At 39.9% G+C, this 21,394-nt stretch overlaps 3 protein-coding genes across 4 annotated transcripts; 1 reads left to right on the top strand and 2 right to left on the bottom strand.

Annotated features, from left to right (window-relative positions):
• Positions 1–1,238: 1,238 nt before the first annotated feature.
• LOC146682106 (keratin, type I cytoskeletal 18-like) lies at positions 1,239–5,529 on the bottom strand. Its single transcript, XM_085448548.1, has 8 exons — positions 5,081–5,529; positions 4,886–4,968; positions 4,613–4,769; positions 4,369–4,530; positions 4,161–4,286; positions 3,762–3,991; positions 3,175–3,209; positions 1,239–1,791 (listed from the first exon to the last, which is right to left on the bottom strand). The coding sequence occupies exons 1-8, from the start codon at positions 5,462–5,464 to the stop codon at positions 1,412–1,414; spliced, it is 1,557 nt and encodes a 518-aa protein (XP_085304674.1). The 5' UTR covers positions 5,465–5,529; the 3' UTR covers positions 1,239–1,411.
• A 224-nt stretch (positions 5,530–5,753) lies between these two features.
• Positions 5,754–9,953, top strand: LOC146682105 (intermediate filament protein ON3-like). 2 transcript variants are annotated; one of them, XM_085448549.1, is made up of 9 exons: positions 5,754–5,982; positions 6,699–6,907; positions 7,012–7,072; positions 7,154–7,249; positions 7,395–7,559; positions 7,641–7,766; positions 7,868–8,088; positions 8,199–8,224; positions 8,917–9,953. In XM_085448549.1, exons 1-9 carry the CDS (start codon positions 5,824–5,826, stop codon positions 9,126–9,128), a joined length of 1,275 nt encoding a protein of 424 aa, XP_085304675.1. In that variant the 5' UTR covers positions 5,754–5,823; the 3' UTR covers positions 9,129–9,953. The 2 variants fall into 2 exon arrangements, with proteins under 2 accessions (XP_085304675.1, XP_085304676.1); XM_085448550.1 differs by having other exon boundaries at positions 8,871–8,984.
• Positions 9,954–14,781: 4,828 nt separating this feature from the next.
• Positions 14,782–18,883, bottom strand: LOC146682104 (G protein-coupled bile acid receptor 1-like). The gene is made up of 2 exons (XM_085448554.1): positions 18,649–18,883; positions 14,782–17,007 (listed from the first exon to the last, which is right to left on the bottom strand). Exon 2 carries the CDS (start codon positions 16,675–16,677, stop codon positions 15,652–15,654), a length of 1,026 nt encoding a protein of 341 aa, XP_085304680.1. The 5' UTR covers positions 16,678–17,007; positions 18,649–18,883; the 3' UTR covers positions 14,782–15,651.
• Between the last annotated feature and the right edge of the window lie 2,511 nt (positions 18,884–21,394).

The raw sequence follows: 21,394 nt of genomic DNA, 5'->3' as shown, positions 1-21,394 counted from the left end.
GTATGCAGAAAAGCATCTCTGGATGTGGAGAAAATCACAACTAATGGGTGGGCTGCAGCAGAAGACCACACTGGGTTCCACTCCTGTTAGCTAAAAACATGAGTTACACAGGCTCCCCAAAACTGGAGTATGTCTGGTCTGATAAGTCTAGATTTAGTTTCAAACCTTCAAATAGTAGGTTGGTGTAAACAACATTAAAGCTTGGGTCCATTCAAGCTGCTGGGGATGGATAATGGTGCTTGGTACCTTTGCACTTCTGAGCTCTTAGCTCCAACTGAACATCCTTTAAACACCACGACCTACCTGAGAAATATTGTCCATTCTTTATGACCACAGTGCACCCATCTCCTGATCACTGCTTCCATCAGTCAACTCAAACTGCTTTCTTCAACATAATGACTTCACTTCAAAGCCAAGAAAACATCTTTGGGATGCGGTGGAACAGGAAATTCACATCATGGACGTGCAGCAGACAAACCGTAAGATGCTGGACCAGAATCTCTGACGATTTTTTCCAGCACCTTGTTCAATCTGTGCCACGAATAACTGAGGATGTTCTGAAGACACGAAAGGGGTCCAACCCAGTACTTCCAAGGTGTACTTAATAAAGCATAGAAATCTCTGCCTTTCATGAAACTTTTGGTTTATTATGATGTTTAAATGCAAACTTAAACATAAATTGTATCAAAGCTCTTGGTAATAAAAAGACTAAATGACTGCTCTTTTACAATATCAGTTTACATGATAGTAAATAAATGAAAACGGATACAGACGCACATATAAGTGAGTTTGTTTGAATTTGTATTCATAACACTGTTTTTGATGAATTTCTTTCAACCATCTATTTTTGTCACATCTGTTTTTACTATTTGTTCATCTAATTTCACAGATGCGATAGAGGGATACTTGTTAAGCAAACATTTGATGGCAAATGGCTCTTAAATGTGAATATTTTGCTCTTTTTCTGTCCTGCCTTATGGCAAACTGTATAAGCTTTGGGTTGAAGCATTGGTGGACTTTCTAAAAGACATTTGAGGATGTTTCTTGTTGCTAAAGCTATAGTGACTGGGCATATCTGAACATTAAGAGTTTTAAGGCACCAAAAATGAACTTTAGTCTGTGAAGATCAAACTTATGCCAATTTGTGATCCTCTTTTTCTGAGTGACTGCACTATCACTGCAGTAACTGCCAAGTAATTCATGTATGAAAGAATAAATCAATAAGACGCTGCTGAGCATTTGTCTTTCAAAACCACATCTTTTTATTTCATGCACAGCTGAGAACATAAACCACAACAGCACCTCAGAGTAACTTTACAGGTTTGACAGCACCAGTACAGAAGGCAGTTTTAATTTGCTGAACAGCAGAAAAAGAAAATAACCGAACTGAAAAAAAAGAAAGCATTTAAGATCAAGCTGTCACCACTTCACCCTCAGTTACAGGCTTTTCTTCTTCCTTTTCGGAATCAGAGGAGGAAGAAGAGGAGGAGGAAGAGGAGGAGGAGGAGGAGGAAGAAGAGGAGGAGGAGGAGGAAGAAGAGGAGGAGGAGGAATCCTTCTTAGTTTTGGACTTCTTGGACTTTTTAGATTTCTTCTTTTTAGCAGAGCTGCTGACTGCAGCCTCTTCCCTGCTACTAGCATTTGAGTCAGCCTGGATGGGGGGTTCCTCCTCCACTTCAGGAGCTTCTGGGGGGGCTGATTGATTAGAGGGAGCGCTTTCTTGTTTTGCAACTACTTCTTGTTTTATTATTTCACCCTGTTCCGGAACGTCATCTTCTTTAGTTTGTTGCCCTGTAAACAAAAAGACATATTTTAGAGGTTACAAATATGCCTTTAGTCTGTTAGTTCCTGTTACCTGTTTATGAGTTTGCTGAGAATCAAAAATATTTGGTTTAATGGTGATTGATTAGCTTTTGAAAATAATTATTCATTGGATTAAGATGTAGAGTTAAAATATGGTGTTATTGCAATGGTCTAGTGCATTTTAGTGATGCGGCTAGCTTTAAAGAGGTAGTTTAGAAATGTTGGGAAATGTGCTTATTTTCTTCCTTGCTGATGCCTAATGCTAGTTAGTGTTGGCACCAAAAGTATCAGTGGGTGACACTATGGAAGCTTTTTTATGCTACTAAAAAAGAAAAAAGGTGAAGACTTTTGGTTAATATCTCCAAAGTTTTACTTAATGACTCAGTGATTTCAAGTTCAGTATTTTGAAATTTTGACCATTCAAATTTTCAGATTAGGAGTCTCAATTTTTTTAAAATAAATAACTCAAAATTTCAAATTTCAACTTTACTCAAACTTTGAGTTATGCATCCCAAAACTTTGACTAAACTTGAAATTTTAAATTAGGTATGTTGAAATTTCAAGTAAATAACTAAAATTTCAAATTTTCAGGTACAAAATCAATTCAACTCAGAATTTTGGTTAATATCTCAAAAAAATCTGACTTAATATTCACATTTTGAAATTTTGATGACTCAAAATTTCAAGTTAGCTATCTCAACATTTTGACATAATGCCTCAAAATTTGAAGTTATGTATCTTGAAATTTCAATTTAATAACTTGAAATTTTGAATTGGCCAACTGGACATTAATCCAAATTTTGTGGAGGACTTTTTTATAGTAGCAGAAATCAGCTTCCATAGTACACAGCTATTTGTACACACACACACACACACACACATATATACACACACACATATATGTATATATATATGTATGTATATGTATGAATGTATCTAAGTAGGTGATTCATTATTTTCTTTTTGCTAAGCTAAGTTAAGCTAACTGTCTGCTAGTTATACTTAAGGGACTAAAGTAAGACTTGTAACTACCTTCTCATCTAATTCTTGGCAAGAAAGTCAGTAAGCATACTTCCCAAAACTGTTAACTCAGCATTTAGATTTTTATTTTTGATTTACTATTTTTCTGTAATTTCCTATTTTTGTTCACATTTAGAGTCCTAAAGGGAAGACAAGGGTCAGATTCTGGTATCTTTACTTTGTTTCCTGTTGGAGTGGAGTCATACCAAACTGAACGCATCATAGGCAGTAACTGACCCAAGTCTTGTTTAGCGATATGAATCTTGCTGATCAGGTCTCGGCACGTGGATGCGTGACAGACACGTTCATTGTGATTTAACTTTTTTTTTTCTTGGCAGATCCCAAACTTACCTTGCGGTATTGCATCCGTTAAAGCAAACTCTGCGCTGTCAGGGAAGAAAAGCATAAAGAGCTAACACACCAAGTGGGAAATAAGCACACAGTGCCAACATTCACATGGTGTTTTCCCTTAATGTTGAACCGTAAAACTACATTAGGTAAAGATTTGCAGGCTAAAAAAAGCCCTTACCAGGAAATTACAGACATTAAAACACAACGTGGTTTCACCTTAAAGCAACAATACAGGAAATATAAAGAGAATAGTGCCTCTGTTTTCATTCTGAACTACTTATTTTATAGCTATTTTGTTACCAACTGCCCTCGCCAGAAATGCTTTTAACAAATAATCAAATTTATTAAAGATTTATTTTCATTTTCTATAACTAACTGAATTAAATTAAACAAATGACAGCAGATCTAAAGATCTGGTTTCATATAAGATGTCAGTCCTTTGGGTAAAAGTGCTGTGTTTTACTTATTATGTATGGAGGTAAAGCACCACATGACTAAACAGACACTCTGTTCTGCCAGCTGGCAAACCTGTTTTATACCCGCAACAGGTTTAAAAGTAAACAGGATGCACCTGCCATCATCCTTACTTTTCAACATCATCAAATAAGCGAGAAAGAAGTTCTTGGTACTGTTCGAGTTCCTTCTCCAGCTTCATCTTGACAGACAGCAGGTTTTTGTTGGCGTCTAGTTGCAGCTCCACCTGTTCCCTCACGTCTCCGAGGTCCTGCTGCAGCTTATGAATGATCTTGTTGGATGGCTCCAGGCGATGACCATACTCCATTTTGATGTTTTTCAGGGTTTGCTCCACAGTGCGCAGCTACCAATGAAAAACAAACCTTAAGAATACTCGATATTGATATTTTGTTCATGTTTTCTGTTTCTGTGTCAACAAAAGAGAAACGTCAATCTTGTCCTGATATTGAGATTGTGTTTCTTTTGTAATGTACTGCATTTGTACAGTCTTGCATTCACTCTTGTGCGCTTACCTTGTTGTTCTTGGTCTGAATCTGAATTTCCAAAGTTTGCTTCTGTTTCTGGAGATCTTTGAGCTCATTCTTTCCAGACTCCAAGGCCTCAGTATTCTGGGCCTCTTCCACCTTGATGGTTTCAAACTGGGGGAGAAATAATATGATGAAAACAGTGAGATAAACTGAGACAAGGAAGCACATCATTCCCAGCTTTAATCTTCCATACCTTGTCTTTGTACCATTCATCTGCCTCCTTCAGGTTCTTCTCAGCCACTTTCTCATAATGTCTGCGGACATTCTGGACAACGTCACTCAGGTTGTTGTCCTGGGACTTAATCTCCACTGTCACATCTGAGTCCTTGATCTTCTCAAGCAGAGAATCAACCTCCTGCAAGACAAACACAAGTTACAAGTTTCACACAATACAGCACTGAGCGTGTGACTTTTAACATGCTGGTTTTCCTCCTTACTTTCTTGTGTTCCGTCTTGAGACGCTCAAGCTCATCATTAACCATGTTGATCTCTTCCCTCGTCTGGTCGCAGCTCAGTTTGGTATCATCTTTGGCCCTCTTCAGATCCTCCAGGTCCTTTTCTAATTCTTTGCATGCCTTATTCTCATCATCCAGCCTGCATCAACAGAAGGAGCCTGGCTTCAAACTTCACAAACGCTACAAATGCTATGTTGCTGTTACAAATTTGTCGTTTATTTTCTGAGCCCTTGCCTGGACGGCATTCACACTCACTTGTTCTTGAAGTCTTCATTTGCCAGTCTGCTGTTATCAATCTGCAGCAGCAGCTTTGCATTGTCATCTGTGATGTCTTTGATCTGATCAAATAAGGATATGCATTAATAGTTAGAATTTAAGATTACATTAAAGAAAGTATAGTCAGAAATTTATTTGCATGTTAATTCCAAGAATGAAAGAAATCTGACCCACCTCCCTTTTGAGGTTATCCAGGGGTTTCAGGATTCCATCCCAATCACGCCCCTCGGGTACTTTCCTCTTGGCCAGGATGTCGTCGATCTCTTTCTGCAGATCGTTGTTCTCCTCCTGAAGCTGCTTCACTCTGTTCAGGTAGCCGGACAGCCGATTGTTCAGGGTCCGCAGTGTCTCCTTGTCGCCACCGGGAGCGACGAGAGTTTCCGGGGCGCTCGGAGCCTGGGAGGCTACGGGCTTGGCAGCAGCTTTATGGATGGGAGCCGAATCTTTTTCTGTCTGGTTGCCCAGCACTTTGCGCAGCCCATCCAGGGTCGACACGGACGCCTTGGCACCCCTTCCCCCGGCTCCACCAAACATGCTGGCAGCGCTGTTTGAAGGCATGATGATCGTTGCTGGATGAAAGAGTGAGAGAGAGCAGACACTGACACCGAGCGTCTAAGGCGCCTGATGGAGGATGCAGGTAGTTCTTATACTTGTTTTTTCGCACGAATCCGCCCCCCAGAGACGCCATTGGCCCCGGTGCTCCTGGGCAGACTGGTTTAGAGTCGAAATTCAAGTATTTCACGTTGACCTTTCCATTTAATCTCGCACTTGTCCTCTCGTGATTGGACGCACGCAGAGTTTGGGGCAGGTGAGGGGTTGTACCTGTCCACCTATAAAGAAGGTGATCTGCAGGGCTGCAGGCGCCTTCTCCCCTCACCTGTTCAGCCACACTCCAGCTCTTCGCTTCAAGCTTCAGTATGTCCAAACCAAGAGACTACAGCAGCCAGTCCTACTCCCCCAGCAGCAAGAAGCCGCTCAGAAGCGTCCCGACCGACAGAGTCGATTCATCGGGAAAATCCAAGGAGAAGAACGAATTGGTTGGACTCAATGACAAGTTCGTCGCGCTCATTGAAAAGGTTTATTATTATTATTATTATTATTATTATTATTATTATTATTATTATTGTTGTTGTTGTTGTTGTTGTTGTTGTTGTTGTTGTTGTTGTTGTTGTTGTTGGGTTGTTGTTTTTGTCTTTCTTGTTGTTCTTATTTGTCATAGTGCAACCTTTTGGTTTATAATGACATGCCAAAAAATGCTTAACTGGGTAACAACAGTTGAATAATAAGTAAATGAATCCAAATCTGATGAATAAGCAGAGACAGAATAAATAAATTACGCGCACACACAAAAACATCCTGTTTATTTGTCCTCCGTCTTCGAGGATTATGGTTTTTGTTATATTTAAATGTTACAAGTCTGCGTCTGTTTTTTACATTTTAATTATCATTAATTTTTGGATTTTTCACTTATAATTATTTTTCTTTTTAAGTGCTTTTACTGCGATTTGAAAAAGTGCAAATGGCCCATGAATAGTGTTTCCTGTCGGCTCAAACCAATTATGTTACCGGAGGCCACAAAAAACAAGTCTATCTGCAGTTCATTTTCTTCATATGCACATAATCAGAGATAGGCCTGCACGTAGGATGCCACCTTGTGGAAAAATGAGAAAACGTCAACGTCTAAGGTCAGCAGTGAGTCGCCATTATCACGTGCAGTATGGAGATTAAGGATTCCACAGAGACACATTGTTGTGATGCATTCATACCCATGTTGTCTGTCTGTGTCTTGTAGGTGAAAAACCTGGAGAATGAGAAGAGAAGACTTGAGACAAAGCTGAAGATCCTCAGGGAGCAGGAGGACTACAACGGGAAGGTTGAGTATCTTGTGAAGCAGCTGGAGAACGAGCTGGAGCAGCAGATTGAAAGCTTGAAATCCGACCAGAACAAACTGCAGCCTGAGCTGCAGGAGATCCAGGACGAGGTGGAAAATACCAAGGAAAGGTCAGCAAATCACAGGGCGGCTGATTTTACTGAACATGTTGATTGTTGCAATAAAACTTGTAACTTCATCAGTTTTTCACCTTTTTATTTGGAATTGGTTTCAGGTATGAAGACCAGTTGCGCCAGAGAGGTGACCTTGAGAACGACTTTGTTGTGTCTAAAAAGGTACTGTGAGCTTTAAAGTTTTATTCATCACTGTGTCGTCACTGGAGGCACATGTATGTATATTTAATGTGTGTGTTACAGGACGTAGACGAAGGCCACTTGGAGGCAGTAGCTCTGGCTGTGGATCTTGAGGACCTGATGAGAACAATGGCCTTCCTCAGGCTCGCATTTGATGAGGTAATGAAAGTGATGAAAATCCACTTAGTGACACTGAATTAACAGTATTGGTAATTACAAATGACAGGTGGTCTAATAAATTTGGTGTGTGGGTCTTTTTCTTTGTCTCCACAATAACTCACTGTCTCCATGTCTGCCCCTGCAGGAGATCAAGGAGCTGGAGTCACGCATCCAGAACAAAACAGTGGTCCTACAGGACAACACCAGACGTTCTCTGGACATGGACCAGTTCATCAAGGCCGTTGAGAATCAATATGCTACCATGGCTACCCGCACCAGGGAAGAGGCTGAGCAGTGGAACCAGAGAAAAGTATTTTTCTATGATTGCTTATATGACATTCAGTCTTACCGCAGATGTTTTGAGTATTTGACCTCCCTGTTCCCACTTTAGATGGAATCTCTGGTCCAAACTGTAGGAGAGCGCGAGCAAGAAGTGCGTGACATAAAGAGGGAGATTTCAGACTTGCTGCGTCTCATCCAGAGGCTTACAGCAGACCTGGAGAGTCTCAGAAGGAAGGTTGGTTCCCCTTAGATACATTATTTGGACAGTATTTAGTCAGCACGCACGTTGTCCATCTAGTCACTGCTGATGTTATCTTATCTCTGTTTTCCCATCAGGAAGAGGCCCTCATGAATGACCTGGATGATGCTAGAAAAGAGGGTGAGGAAAATCTCAACAAGGCCCGGGAAAATATCGCTCTGCTGGAAGATTGTTTGAAGCGGGCCAGGCAGGACTTGGCTTCACTGATCCGTGATCACCAAGAGCTGCTGAACATCAAGCTGGCCATGGACATCGAGATCAACACCTACAAAAAGCTGCTGGAGGGCGAGGAGCAGAGGTATGTAAGCAGAGGGAGCATCGAAAAACCAAAGAGAAAAAATAATAATAAAATACCGTATTATCTCAATGTAGTGCTTGTACTAATATCTGTGTCTGCTCTATCTCCAGAATGAGCTACCTAACGCGCCAATCAGGTGAGAACCTTTGTTGTCTACTGACACATAAGTGTATACATTTTTATTCTTTATTTTACTAATTCTGTACAAATTTCCCTTTAATAAAATCAAAAATCTATATCTTCTAAAGACAGTGGTTCCCAATAGTTGTGGCTCAGGATCCCTTATCGTGTTCTTTACTCAGGAATAGTTGAGTGAAAATATGAGTGATGATTTTATTCGTCCTTTTTTTTTAGTGTGAATATTGTTGGTGCTAAAATTGCAAAAACGGAGTTCTGACACTTGCAGAATATTGTCCTCCAAGCCCCAGTGTGGGATCTGAGCTCTAGCTTCAAAACCACTGAATATAAAGTGATTCATTTCTTTCTAATAAACCACTAACAAAGCTTTGTCATCCAATAATGCATTACTGCTGATCAATGTGACTATTTCACGTGTCCAAAAAGGCCTCAATTTTGGTCATCCAGTGAACCAGTGATGTCAGTAGAAACCAACAGAGAGAGTTAAATAAAGCAAAACGTTAACACATAAAAAAAGATCAATCTAAATTGAAAAATCAATCAAAAGCGAGCCAAACCAGTAACATCCATTTCACACATATCAGCATTCTCATGCTTGATTAATTTTTTTCATCCTACTAAAATCAAACCTCTTTTTTGCTCAGATTTCTAAAAACAAACCAACCAATCCAAGTCCTTACTTGCACGCAGACGTTCACCTGCCGCCGACGCGATACGTGCCAGCCAAACCGAAAGCCACCGAACCCACCCCTGTCCGGGATATCGCCGTCACCACGCCCACCATTGCCCCGGACACCACTATTGTCCCACCAGTGTCCCCTGCCACCAAGAAGCGCCTGTTGATCCGGTTGGAAGTGGAAGAAGGCAAACTTGTGTCTGAAAGTTACCAGTACACTGACTGATTGACTGGGACTGTCTGTCATGCCTCTGTCTGCAGCGTTAGAGTATGTCAGCTCAATCAGTCAGAGTCACCGATGGGGCTTTAAGCCTGTCCCAGCTGACATGGTGCCAGAAGAAGTGTGCCTGAGCTGGTCCAATCCATCACAGGCCGATATCCGCAAACTGTGAATCAATGTGAATGAAAATGTGAAACTAATTCAAACAAAGTTAAATTTATTTAAATTAAATATCCAGATTTTTTTAAATTTGTTTTTTATATATAATAATCTTTTTTAGTTTGTGTGCTTTCTGGAAGAGTGAGCAGTAACAGCAGCTTCCCGGCAGGTTGAACGTTTGCCTAAAAATTGTGCGTGAATGTGTTCGTGTCAAGCAGTGTTTCTGGAAATGTTTTCTTTTCTTTGTTCGCATTCGTAAAGGCTTGTGGTGCTCCATTGTAGTTTTTGTTTTTTCTATTTCTCTTAAACATTTGTGAGCGAAATAGGAATCGGGCAGCTCTCTGTAAAAACACTGCAAAGGTTTCTCAGCGACATCAGCAGCAAAATAAGGAACTTGGAGGTTTAAAGGTGCAATTAAAGGAGTGGAGAGGACATATATGCATACGTTTCTTCATAGAGTGACAACAGGGCTTGGAATGGCTTTTCATGCAAAAACAAATCAGAATATTTCAGTGGTGCTGTAAGCTGTGCATCTTTACACAATGCTGCAAAGGGATGTTTTTTCTTATGTGTGTGGGACTTCTTACCTCAGCTTATGCCAAAGTGACATCTATCATTTGGGTGAATGTGTGCAGCGCAATAGCAATAAAATAATTCATGAAGCAAAAATGATTAATGTGTCTGCTGTCTTAATTTCATACTTACTAAGGCACAAAATTATATAAACATATATCCAACCCAAATTCTGGAATTAACCAAGGAATGATCTATTATCAGTGCAGTGATTCATATGTTTCAGCTGACAACAGGTGGTTTACTAGCTGGGCCCACGTCCTCATTTTAGGTTTGACAGCGTTTTGTAGTAGATAAAGGCGAGTGGCTTAAACATGAATTGATCTGCGGTTTGGCCTAACAGCTATTCAACACAGTAATAAAACCTGGAAGGATAATGGTGAAGAATCATCTGTGAGACAGAGATTTGATTAAATCAAATTGTAAGAAATCAACAGTAGAATTCAAAGTTTGGTTTAATAGTGAATGTAAGAACATTTTCATGCAATGTACGGCCTTAAGAAAACACTTATCAGTGAAGCCAATGAGAAGGTTTCAGTTTAGGGAACATAAATATTGGCGTTGGGAGCAGTGGAAAAAAGTTGTTGCCTGATGAGTCGGTTCAGAAGAAAAGTGACCAGTAACGCCTACCAGGCAATCCTGTAGGGGCACTGGGGCAACTACCTTTTTTGGGGGGCACCTTGCCCTCTGACTCCTGTGGATATTCATCAGCCTGAGCTATTTAAAATGAATCATGTCCAACTTATGAACAAACATCTTTTGAAAGCTGCGACAGGGTCTCTACATTCACGTTGGAGCATTAGCAGACCCACAGAGCCACATTAATGAGACATAATGTCACATCCCTGGCATTGTGTTGTCTTTGTTCTGCTACTCCAGGTTTCTAGTTTCCTTATTTCGTGATTTCGTGTCTCTTCTCTGTTCTGCGTTTCTGTCCTTGTTATAGTTTCTGCATCAGAGTGCCTTCAGTCCTCACTTTTCAATTATCTTTTCATTTCTTCCTGTTTCACACTGCGGGTTTGTCGTCTCGTGTTTCGGTTTTGCTTCCTGGTTTTTGTTTCCCTGCTGTGGGATCATCTGCTCTGCCGTCAAGTACATTTTACCTTTACTCGTGTTACCTTCGTCTAATATGTAAGTTTGTCTGATCATGTGAAACATTTAGGTTTAACAAATATACAAAAATAGGAGATCAGAAAAGCAGCAAACACTTTTTCACACCACTGCATATCGCTGGGCTCAGTCTGCACCTGGGTCCTCTCATTCTTCAATGACAGAAAATTTATAAGGGTCTCAGCAAATGTGTTGTTTACTATAATATCAAACTACTTATTAATAGTTTGACATTATATTTATAAAATCTCCAGACCAGAGATGTCAAACTCATCTTACATCATACACAGCCTACTTTCCACTTTAGTGGGCCAGACCAGCAAAACTCCCTTTTCTGCAGTGTAAAGATGTTTAACTACACATTTAATCTAATTTAATATCAGAAAAAGAATTGCAATTTTAACAGGAGGTCTTGGTTTTTCTACATGATAAAGAAATGCTGCTGTAGTTAATGAAAACAATCTATCAGTACACATAAATAGATGTGTAAACTTACAGAAAAGGTTCTGGTAGCGTACTAACCAGGCGCTCCTGCAATTACAATTACAGAAGAGTAATTCATGTTTAATAAATCAGAATAAAAAATATTACTATTATAGAAACCTCGGTTTTATTGTTTATCTGTAACGTTGGTATAGTATGAATGGTTATGGAGGAGATCTTTATCAGCAGGAGAAGCTGTAAAAACACTGAACATACAGGTAAAAGTCCAAAATGTGTGCCCTTGTTTACATTTTCCAAAGATGACCAGTGGGCTGGATTTAAGTCTTTGCCAGGATAATTCTGATTCTGGCCCTCGGGCCTTATGTTTGACACCCTTGATTTAGACACATTTAAAGCCCGGTGCATATGTTAGACGAATATATCAGCAGGTCTCCAGCTGATTAAGATAAAAGTGAGTCTTTAGCAGATTAGCTGGAGCCCAGCAGTCCCTGTTCCCTCCTTCCCCTCCCGGTTCTCCTCTGTCTTTCTGATTCATATGTACATGATATTCCAGTCTACATAACCACTGGAATATCCATTGGAACATGACTTAGCAAGGCACCTTCCCTCGACTCTGGCTTTACAAATGTCAGTTCAGTTCAACCTTCCACTTAATTTGATTTGAGTCTCTTTTCCACCCGCATACTGTTTGCAGACATTTAAAACCCCATTCTGATTGACTGGGGAATCAAGCACCGCGTGTTCTGTTTAATCAAGCCTCAAATACAAAGCTCGTTTCCCCTGGATGGATCTAGAGGCAGCAGATGTTTCTCGTGCCACCTTTTTAAAAGGATTCACTACTTGCAATGATTTGTCTCATAAAACAGAAACCAGAATGTTGTAGTTTTGTGGATTTTTATGTAATAATGATTTTTTTCTTATTATTTTCACCACGTGTCTCTCCCCTGTGTGTTTCTGTATTACGGACCCATCTCCCCTCTTGAGCTTGCATACCAGTACATAGATAAATACTGGTGAGGGAAGTAGCAAATATTACGGGGGAGGGGTGCCAGATGGAAAAAACTACAATTTGATGTCCAGAGCGAGCATTACAATGAGCTATGAAATGTACATCTGACACAAGGACACTTCAACAAACCTGCAATTAGATTGTGTTAGAGAAGATTTACACCCAGCTGTGATATTCTGCAGGCACTCACTGTTTGCAGTAATACAATTCAAATAAACAGCATACTCGATAAACATCAGTGTGTTAGTAAGCTGACATTAGCAGTTGTACCAAAGTGGTCGTGTCTAATTAGCTTCAAGGTTGCCAGCAATTTCTTGAGACCAACAAGAGATGGTGGTCTTTGACTTGCAACATGGTGATAATTCTCTATTTTAAATCCTCCTCTGAGTCATGCCAACGGGATTTAAGTTAGCCATTTATATTTTTTTCCAGGGCTAACAAATAGAGCCAATAAGGAAGAACTAATAATTGCAATGGCAAAAACCTGTCAGTCCCCATAGACTCCCATGTTAAAATTTCCAGAGCTCCAGCAGAAAAAAAATAAATAAATCAGATTTTGCAGGCATTATGGACACGTGACACTGTCAGGCCAAGTGAATATGCCTAGACACACAATCCTGACCATCTGTGTGTCTAGGGCTAGTCCTGACCATCAAGCAATCACCGGTTGCTAGGGGAGAATTTATATTTTATGGCCAGTTGACAAGTGGTGTCTGGAGGTTGTTGGCAATAAATCTGAAGACAAGTGCTAAAGCCACTATGCAAAAAATGTGTGAGATGTTGTTTGCTGTTGCTGTGTGAAATTGGCCACAAAGAAGTATACAGTACTGCACCAAAAGCCTTCTTGCAATTACTTTGGTCACTAATAGGTCGCCAGAAATTCGAATTGTCTGCAAAGCACCTGCCAGGTACTCTCCGAGCACTAGTAGAATTGCAAAAAGTAAGACAAATGGGAAATGGAGACTATTTGCATTCAAGTAAAAGTTACACCTCATGTGGGCTCCAGCACTGAGGCAGAATATTTATTTTGAAAGCAAATGATTACTGTTTCCAGTTTTCATTAAACCTTTTTGAGTTTCACTACTGTTCGGCTAGTAGTTAGTGAGGCTTTGCATACAAGTAACAAGGTTTGTGGTGCAGCACCCTGAATGGAAGAGTCGCGTCATCTCCATTCACTCCAATGGACCATTTTTTACAACAACAGTGGACCGTGGAGCCTCACAATAGTGCCAGAGGTTAGCAACATACGCTGGCCGTACCATCAAAATATAGCTGCACAGAAGATTGGGATATACTTTTTAAAGGTAAGATGTTTAAAAGTAAAATTCCATGCTGTCAGTACACTCTGATAAAATTAACTTGTGCCATACAATGCATGCCTAATATATTGGTAGGTCTACCAAAACATTAGGAGATTTAGATGCTGTAAAAATCGACGACCTGTCACTTGATTTAAATTTGCTGCGAAGCACAGCTGGAACTATTTGAAGTCTCCTTGTATCACATGACAATTCTAACCATAACCTCTCTGACACAGCTTACTCAATGGCTCTACCTCTGTTACCAGTTTTACCTAGTGATTGCTAGCAATCTTGAAGAACCACTTGGCAACCAGTTAGAAAATTCTATGTTTCTGACGACTTGACAGATGATTGATCAATAAGTTCATTATGTCATGAGAGACAACTACAAGGTTGAGACAATTTTGACAAACAGCTACATGCAGCTACATGCTAGCTGTGTGCTAGGCTACAGCTAATTTGAATAACAAAACTGAACCACAATGCTGTTGGAACATTTTTAAAAGGAACTATCTGAGAAATAATTTGCTGTACTAACACCCCATCCAAGAAGTTTGTTCTTGAGTTTTGGTGAGTGAATTTGTTGCACTTATTTTAGTGAATATATGTATCTGTGTGTTGGACCTGTAAAGTCTACGATTCACCTTACTTACCAAATTTGCTAGCCTTAGTTGATAACCTAGCAAACCACAATCTCGCTCAAAAATGTTTTCTTCTGTATGGAAAAATGTGCATCTTTTAGCGATTTTTTATTATTAATGCTGAAAGACACCAGTCGCTTAAGGTTAGGAAAATTCAGAATACTTTAAGAATATAATGGAATTGTACCAATTTAGAAAGTCCAAGCAGAACACCAAAAACTGTTTGTCCAAAATGCACGTAAAAGGCTTTCAGAGGAAATGTTTATTCTAAAGTTCTAAGAGGTAACGTAAGAGGTTCACCTATAGTTTCATTTACATAAGCAGAACATATTTGTACATGCACAAAAACTAAGATTTCTATAAAAAACACAGAGTCATTGTCTTTATATTAGTAGTGCCTTACTTCTGTGTCATTCTAAACTGCATAAAATACTAAAAAGCGGATGTATTTCTGGGTGAAAAGTTACCTTCTTCATCTTTGTGAGCTCAATTTGTAATATTTAACATAAGTCAATTTAAATACCAGTGGAAAAATCTGTGAAAAGTTATCAAATGAGGATAGTTTTCTCTTTTAAAAAAAAGAAAAAAAGTCCTGCGAAATGTCTATTACAGACTAGGTCCTTTGTTTTCAAGATGGTTAAAATTCCTTCCAGAACTTAATCTGCAGAATAGCAAAACTGAGCACTTTATTCACTTTTATACTTCTTTATTCTTATTTGGTTCCAGTCTTCATCTTTCTAGTTACCTTTGCTAATATGGATATGCCTAACAATGGTAAACTTTAAGAAACTGACACTTCAAAACCTAGAAGTAATAGTGGTAGAACATTAGGGGACTTTTATTTTATAAAACACTGATAAATAAGTGTCCACGTGAAATGGTAAACGGCCTGTATTTGTATAGCGCTTTACTCGTCCCTAAGGACCCCAAAGCACTTTACACATCCAGTCATCCACCCATTCACACACACATTCACACACTGGTGATGGCAGCTACATTGTAGCCACAGCCACCCTGGGGCGCACTGACAGAGGCGAGGCTGCCGGACACTGGCGCCACCGGGCCCTCTGACCACCACCAGTAGGCAACGGGTGAAGTGTCTTGCCTGAGGACTGTCCAAGCCGGAGCTCGAACCGGCAACCTTCCAATTGCAAGGCAAACTCCCAACTCTTGAGCCACGATCGCCCTCTAGTAGATGTGGGGGGGTTTTCTGCTGTAGAGCCATATTTCTTATTTCTCTTTCAGCTTTCTGTAGAATATATTGATAAATATTTAGATAAACCAGTATCATTTCAGACTGTGGCTTCCTCTGATGCCTGTGTCCTTGGCCTCCACCTGTCTCTGAGTTTCTGGAGAAGTTTTAACGCAGGTTCTGTGTATTGCCTGTTGGCCAAGCCCAGCACAATCGGCACTACAGCCATGCTTCCGATACCAGTGCAGGACAGCACAATGTGAGTGGTAGAACTCCGCTTGGGGTCGCTGACCACCAGTGCTATGGAGACATGCATGTAAATGAGGTAGGGAACCCAGCAGGCGAGAAAAGTCAGCGACACTGCTACCACGCAGCGCGTGTACCGCAGGTTCAGCTTTTGCTCCTGGTCAGAGGCCTGACTTCCTCGCTCCACCGAACGATGGAGGCGGCATATGTCCTTCAGCTGGCCTCGGGTGATCCACAAAACATGGCCGGTCATGGCGGCGATGGCCAGAATAGCAGGTAAAACAAGTCCATACACCTCCAGGAAGATAAATGCATTGGGGAACACCCTCCTGTACGAGCAACAGCTGGTTGTATTTGCTAAGCAGTTTGAAAATGCCGTTAAATTTTGGGTACTTTCGCAGCAACTGTTAAAATCTGACCCTGTCCAGTTATTCCAGCCAAAGGCAGGTAGAGATGCATACAAAAGTGCCGGAGTCCACACCACAAGCAGCGTTAAGGGAAAACTGCGATGCATCCACAGGTTACTGTAATGCAAGGGGTCAATAATGCATATGTAGCGCTCATAGTGAACCATTACCAGGTTGAAGAGGAACGCCAAGAAGAGGAAATTTGGGAACACGTGAGCCACCAGACAGGAGCTAAAACTTAAATGCCTGTTTAGACCCATCAGCGGTATGAACGGCAGTGCCACGCCCGTACACAAGTCGGCTACTAACAGGCTGAGGAAGAAGTAGTTGGGCGTGTTGTGGAGTTGGCGGTTCCAGGAGATGCCCAAGATGATGACGAGGTTGGCCAGGATGATGGAGGTCGACAGGGGAATGGTGATGATGTAGATGAGTTGCTCTTCAGAGAGCAGAACATAGGAGTCGTCAGAGTCCATCGTTAGTCTTTATAAACAGATATCTGCATATGAATATGCAGACTCTGTCAGCAGGGGAAAAGATTTTCGGTATAAGCTGCTCGTAGTTTGAATATCACTGACCAGTCTTGTGTAAGCAGGACTGGATTGCTTTCAATTAAACAGTCCACTAGGAGACCAATGTCAAAACCACCTCTTATCATATATCAGCAAGTTAGCATTTTAAGCTTAATTCACACTGAGAGTTTGCCCCATGAGGTTTACTCAAACTAGCTAACGGTTCCCAGATTGACCGATTGTAGGTGACTTCCTTCAACTTCCTCTCATCTGCAGCCACCCTGTCAAGGTACCCTATAAGGAATGAGAAACAATGATAGTATAAGCAGAGGAGACCACAAAAACTGAAAAAAAAAAAGGTTAGACGTGAGAGTTACATGTCTGATGTAAGTTAAGTCTGATGTCTGGAGTACATGCGTCTGTTATTTGTGGAGAAGCATAAGGAGGCTTGAAAAGGGAAAGAAATGCAGGTGAATAAAGATCAATTATTAACAATTTGGTTCCTTTTCTGGTTTCAGAACAGGAAGAGAATGATGCCTGAGCACTGAGTAGATAAGGATTAACTGTAAAAAAGTGTAAGACCTACTAGAAACAACATAAAATAAGTTCAAAAGCAAAACTAACCAGAATTTGACCTATGATAACAATAAACAACAGCCATGCCTTGTTAGTCTTGCACAACAGTGTATTGTAAGAAAAATGATTTAAAAGTTTCCCATTTGTTTTACAGGGACACAATTTTAGTGCCTTAAAGCAAGACTATGTGTCTTAAACTTTTGAAGTAAGACCTAAAAGTTATTTCAAGCTTTTAACCAGGTCATTTGAGCCTACGTGGTCACCACAAACCTCCAGAGGCAACTCGGGCCTACTGCAAATAATGAGGTAAAATTGAAATTGATTTATTCCCTCTATGGAGGGCCGATGAGGAATTTGGTCTTAAGGACCAAGGAAAAGTTGGAACGCCTCCAGAGCTAAAACAGACTGAATGAAAATCTAAGCACATTTCAATCAGATGAAGTTGACAAGAAAGTGACAAAGTGGGAAAGGAAATTAGCGTGAGTACACGCTGTGCACATTCAGCGCGCTTGCTATTTATATTCAGATCTAGAGATCGCATTTTTCTCTCGTATGAGTGAGCAGCTGAGTTAGACGGGCAGTCCGACAAAAAAAACCTCACTCACAGCAAGTTAAATGAGCAAGAAAAACGGCGACAGCTGTAGCCTGCAACGCTGGATACGAGGCACATGTCATTTAATAATTCATCAGCTGGGACTCTGCAGTTACAACAGCTTTTGTGTGTATTATAATTCACAGAGTGATGCATATCCTGTCACAGTTAGTTTATAGTCAGGGGGAAATGTGCAGATTCTCACAGTGACCTACAATAAACCACACCTATGTGCTGCACGCATGTTTTATATCACCTGGTTTAAATCCTTTGAAAATAAAAGTTTTATAGCCGTTCAAAACAGGAGCATTTTCTATAACCGTCCAACACTTTTTACACTGTGGTGCACTTTATGTCTGACACGTGAATGTTTCCAGCATTCACATACATGTAAAAAACTCGGTGATGGGACTTTAATGGTATCAAAGTCCTGTTACAGTCTTAGCAAACAGTCTTTAAAAGCTCTTAAAAGGCGAATACACAAAAACACATTGATTTTTTTTAACAACATCGCCTTAATGTGTTGCTTTCTGAGAAGCTTTGAGGGCTTCTTGAAATTATTTTTCAAGTCATTTTCCAGAGCTTTAAAAAGTGCTCGGGAGCAAAGCCAGTCATGCACAAAATAAAACTGTGTTGTTTTAAACTGTAGATTTTTAATGGAGAAAAATATTAGATCACATCAGAGCAGCACTGTCAGCAAATAACATGTCAGTGCATAAAATATGTTTCTGAAACAACAAAAACAAAAGCATCAATAAAGCCTTTACCTTTTTGTGATGAATAGTCCAGTCACGTATGTTTGTGAGGAGAATTTAAAAGTCCACTCTCTTCTTCTGGTAACTTATTATTTCTCCTTCGTATCATCCCCAGCAGCTATAAACACTAACGAGATCCACCATAAACTACTTTCTTTACCCTTTAAGATCTCTTCAGTGAACCTGACCCCAGCAGCCTTTGCAAAACCTAACCACAAACTAAAAAAGAGGCAGAGTGAGCAGCCAAGTGTGTGGCTTCCTCTCTGATACTTTAAAGGGGAAGTGCCCTCTAAAAGGAGGAGGCGGCAGTTATGCTAAAAGTGTCTTTTCCTGAGGCGGAGCTGCTGAGGATGAGGCCCCAGAGCCCACTAACCGTTGACCAACTAATTCAATTTTTTGTTGGCCCTTACATTAATCAGCCCAGATATTTTGCTCCACTGTTCATGAATGAAAGAGGATAACACTGTTATCACTGCAACCTTAAAAAGATAAGAACATTCCAGGTTACTATCAGCCGGCATGGCATGTGAACCACCTCCATTTTTCCATTTCAGCTAAAGCAAATAAGGAAATTAAATCAGTTTCTTTTATATATCAATGTATAACTTTATACATCTCACTTTTATTTTTTGACATACACCTGGATTATCTCTTCGTGCTTTGTGATACTCTTTAATTAAATAACCTGCAGTTAGCAGAATAACAGAAATCTGTTTTTTAATATTATTATTATTTAATATTTATGTGCTTTAAAAAGACGCTCTATCTATATGATTGAGATCTGGTAATTGTGGAGGTCATTTGATTATACTGAAATCTTTTTCATGTTGAAGAAACCAGTTTGGGATCATCTGAGCTTTGAGACATGGCACGTTATCCAGTGGAAGTCATTAAGACTGTGGTCATCAGTATTACTCAGGTGGGCTGTGGCACAGTTGATACTAATGGGTCACAAGCATGCAGGGAATATATCACTGCACCATTACATCTGCAGTTATCTGGATGGAGTCATACTTAGAAGATGTTTTTACCAAATCTGAATGTCACAGCAAAACCTCATCAGCCCATGGATCGTTTTTTTGGTCCTCTGTCGACCAATTTTGACGAGCCTGCGTATAATTGTATAATTGTATCATCAGATTCTTGCATTTACCTGACAGGAGTGGTAAGTAGTGTGGTCCACTGTTTGCTGTTGTAGCCCATCTGTTTCAAGATTTGAAAGATGCTCTTCTACAAACGTTGCTTGTAGCAAGTGGTTAGAGTTACCTTCTTTTCGGCTCAAAGCAGTCACACCATTATCCTTTGACTTCTGCAACACATTTTCCCCACGAGAACTGTTGCTATTCTATAGTTTCTCTTTTCAGGCTAGAGATGATTGTGTGTTGAAATCCCAGTATATCAGCAGTTTGTAAAATATTCAGAACAGCCCATGTGGCACCAACAACCCATGTCACATTTAAGCTATCTAAATCACCTTTCTTCCTGACACTAAGTTTAAACTTTTGCAGGTGGTCTTGATTATGTCTACATGTTTAAATGTATCGATTTGCTGCCATGTGATTGGCTGATTAAGGATGTGTATTAAGGAGCAGCAGTTCTTTATATTTCTGTTTCCTTTCTTTTGTAAAGCGACATAAACAGATCATTTTGTCACGTTTCTGTCATGGTACCTAGCAGTGCCGTCAGTTCTTGTAAGCAGGTCAAAGGTAAAATAAGATGATGTGACCTATATGTACAATAGTGTATACAGCAGAATTCATAACAGCTGTCACACATGTACAATATTTAAACACAGTGGTGGATGGAAGGCCAGAAGTGACCTGCTTTATTAGCCAAACACAGAGTCCTCCTTCCCTTCTACTTTTGTGCAGACCTACGGTTGTATTGATGGACGAGCTCCAATCAGATAATGGGTTTTAAACATAAACGTTCCTGAGGCTGGGACATCTGGAGAGACACTACACAGAGAGGACAAGACAGCACAACATCTTCACATAACAAATGAGAAGATGGTGCATCCTGGATTTCTCGGAAAACCAGATCCTACTCAACATTAAATCAATGATCTACTGGTTTATTATTATATACAATGGAGGAATGTAATGTGGTCGGGATAATAGTGCCCAGCTGGCTTCTGTGGAACTTCTCTGTTTGTTTTGTCACTTTTTTTTTTACATCTTCCACTTTCTATCATTTTTTTTCACTTAACATTTATTTAGAATTCTTTTAACAACATACAAAAAAGGGATGTTATTGACATTTTAAAAGCTCTGCTTCTTATGGAGTCAGTTTTTTGTAAGAGTTCTATTACAAACCCAAAATGCAATTACTATACATTTTTGGATTACCATAAATTATATTACATAAATATGTCTAATTCTCTGAACCACACAAACAAACAAACAAAATTGTAAATCGTGATATAATAACAATGTGCAGCGACACTTTAGCTAGCTGAGTGACGGTCAGGCTAAACCATTCAATACTTTCATGTTTAAAATACTTTTAACTCAATTTTAATTCTTCACTATAGAAACTCACTTTGTTATACCATGAAACACCTACATATTAATGATACTGTTAAAATAAAAGTAACAAAGCTAACTACTCTACCTTAGCTAAAAGCTAGCCTTGCTTGGTAAGTATGTGAACTGTCATAGAATACCAAGAATTTGCATATTTTAATATGCGTAATTTATCAATGACCTATTCGTATATAATTTACATAAATACTTTAGAAATCTGTTAAAACCTTAAA

Source organism: Copadichromis virginalis, linkage group LG23 (genome assembly GCF_057382275.1).
Source record: "Copadichromis virginalis isolate Kocher_CV1m ecotype Utaka linkage group LG23, C_Virginalis_male_GT1.1, whole genome shotgun sequence".
Taxonomy (NCBI): Eukaryota; Metazoa; Chordata; class Actinopteri; order Cichliformes; family Cichlidae; genus Copadichromis; species Copadichromis virginalis.
The sequence above is the reverse complement of the archived record's forward strand: the minus strand, read 5'-3'. Positions and strand labels throughout refer to the sequence as shown.

Bases quoted from the DNA above. Each gene is read 5' to 3' on its own strand.
- LOC146682105 (XM_085448549.1), top strand. From the start codon at position 5,824: ATGTCCAAACCAAGAGACTACAGCAGCCAGTCCTACTCCCCCAGCAGC. The intron at 6,908-7,011 runs GTCAGCAAATCA...AATTGGTTTCAG, and splicing joins GTGGAAAATACCAAGGAAAG to GTATGAAGACCAGTTGCGCC. The intron at 7,250-7,394 runs GTAATGAAAGTG...CTGCCCCTGCAG, and splicing joins TCAGGCTCGCATTTGATGAG to GAGATCAAGGAGCTGGAGTC.
- LOC146682106 (XM_085448548.1), bottom strand. From the start codon at position 5,464: ATGCCTTCAAACAGCGCTGCCAGCATGTTTGGTGGAGCCGGGGGAAGG. The intron at 4,770-4,885 runs GTGAGTGTGAAT...CTGTTGATGCAG, and splicing joins AATGAAGACTTCAAGAACAA to GCTGGATGATGAGAATAAGG. The intron at 4,531-4,612 runs GTAAGGAGGAAA...TTTGTCTTGCAG, and splicing joins TCAAGACGGAACACAAGAAA to GAGGTTGATTCTCTGCTTGA.
- LOC146682104 (XM_085448554.1), bottom strand. From the start codon at position 16,677: ATGGACTCTGACGACTCCTATGTTCTGCTCTCTGAAGAGCAACTCATC.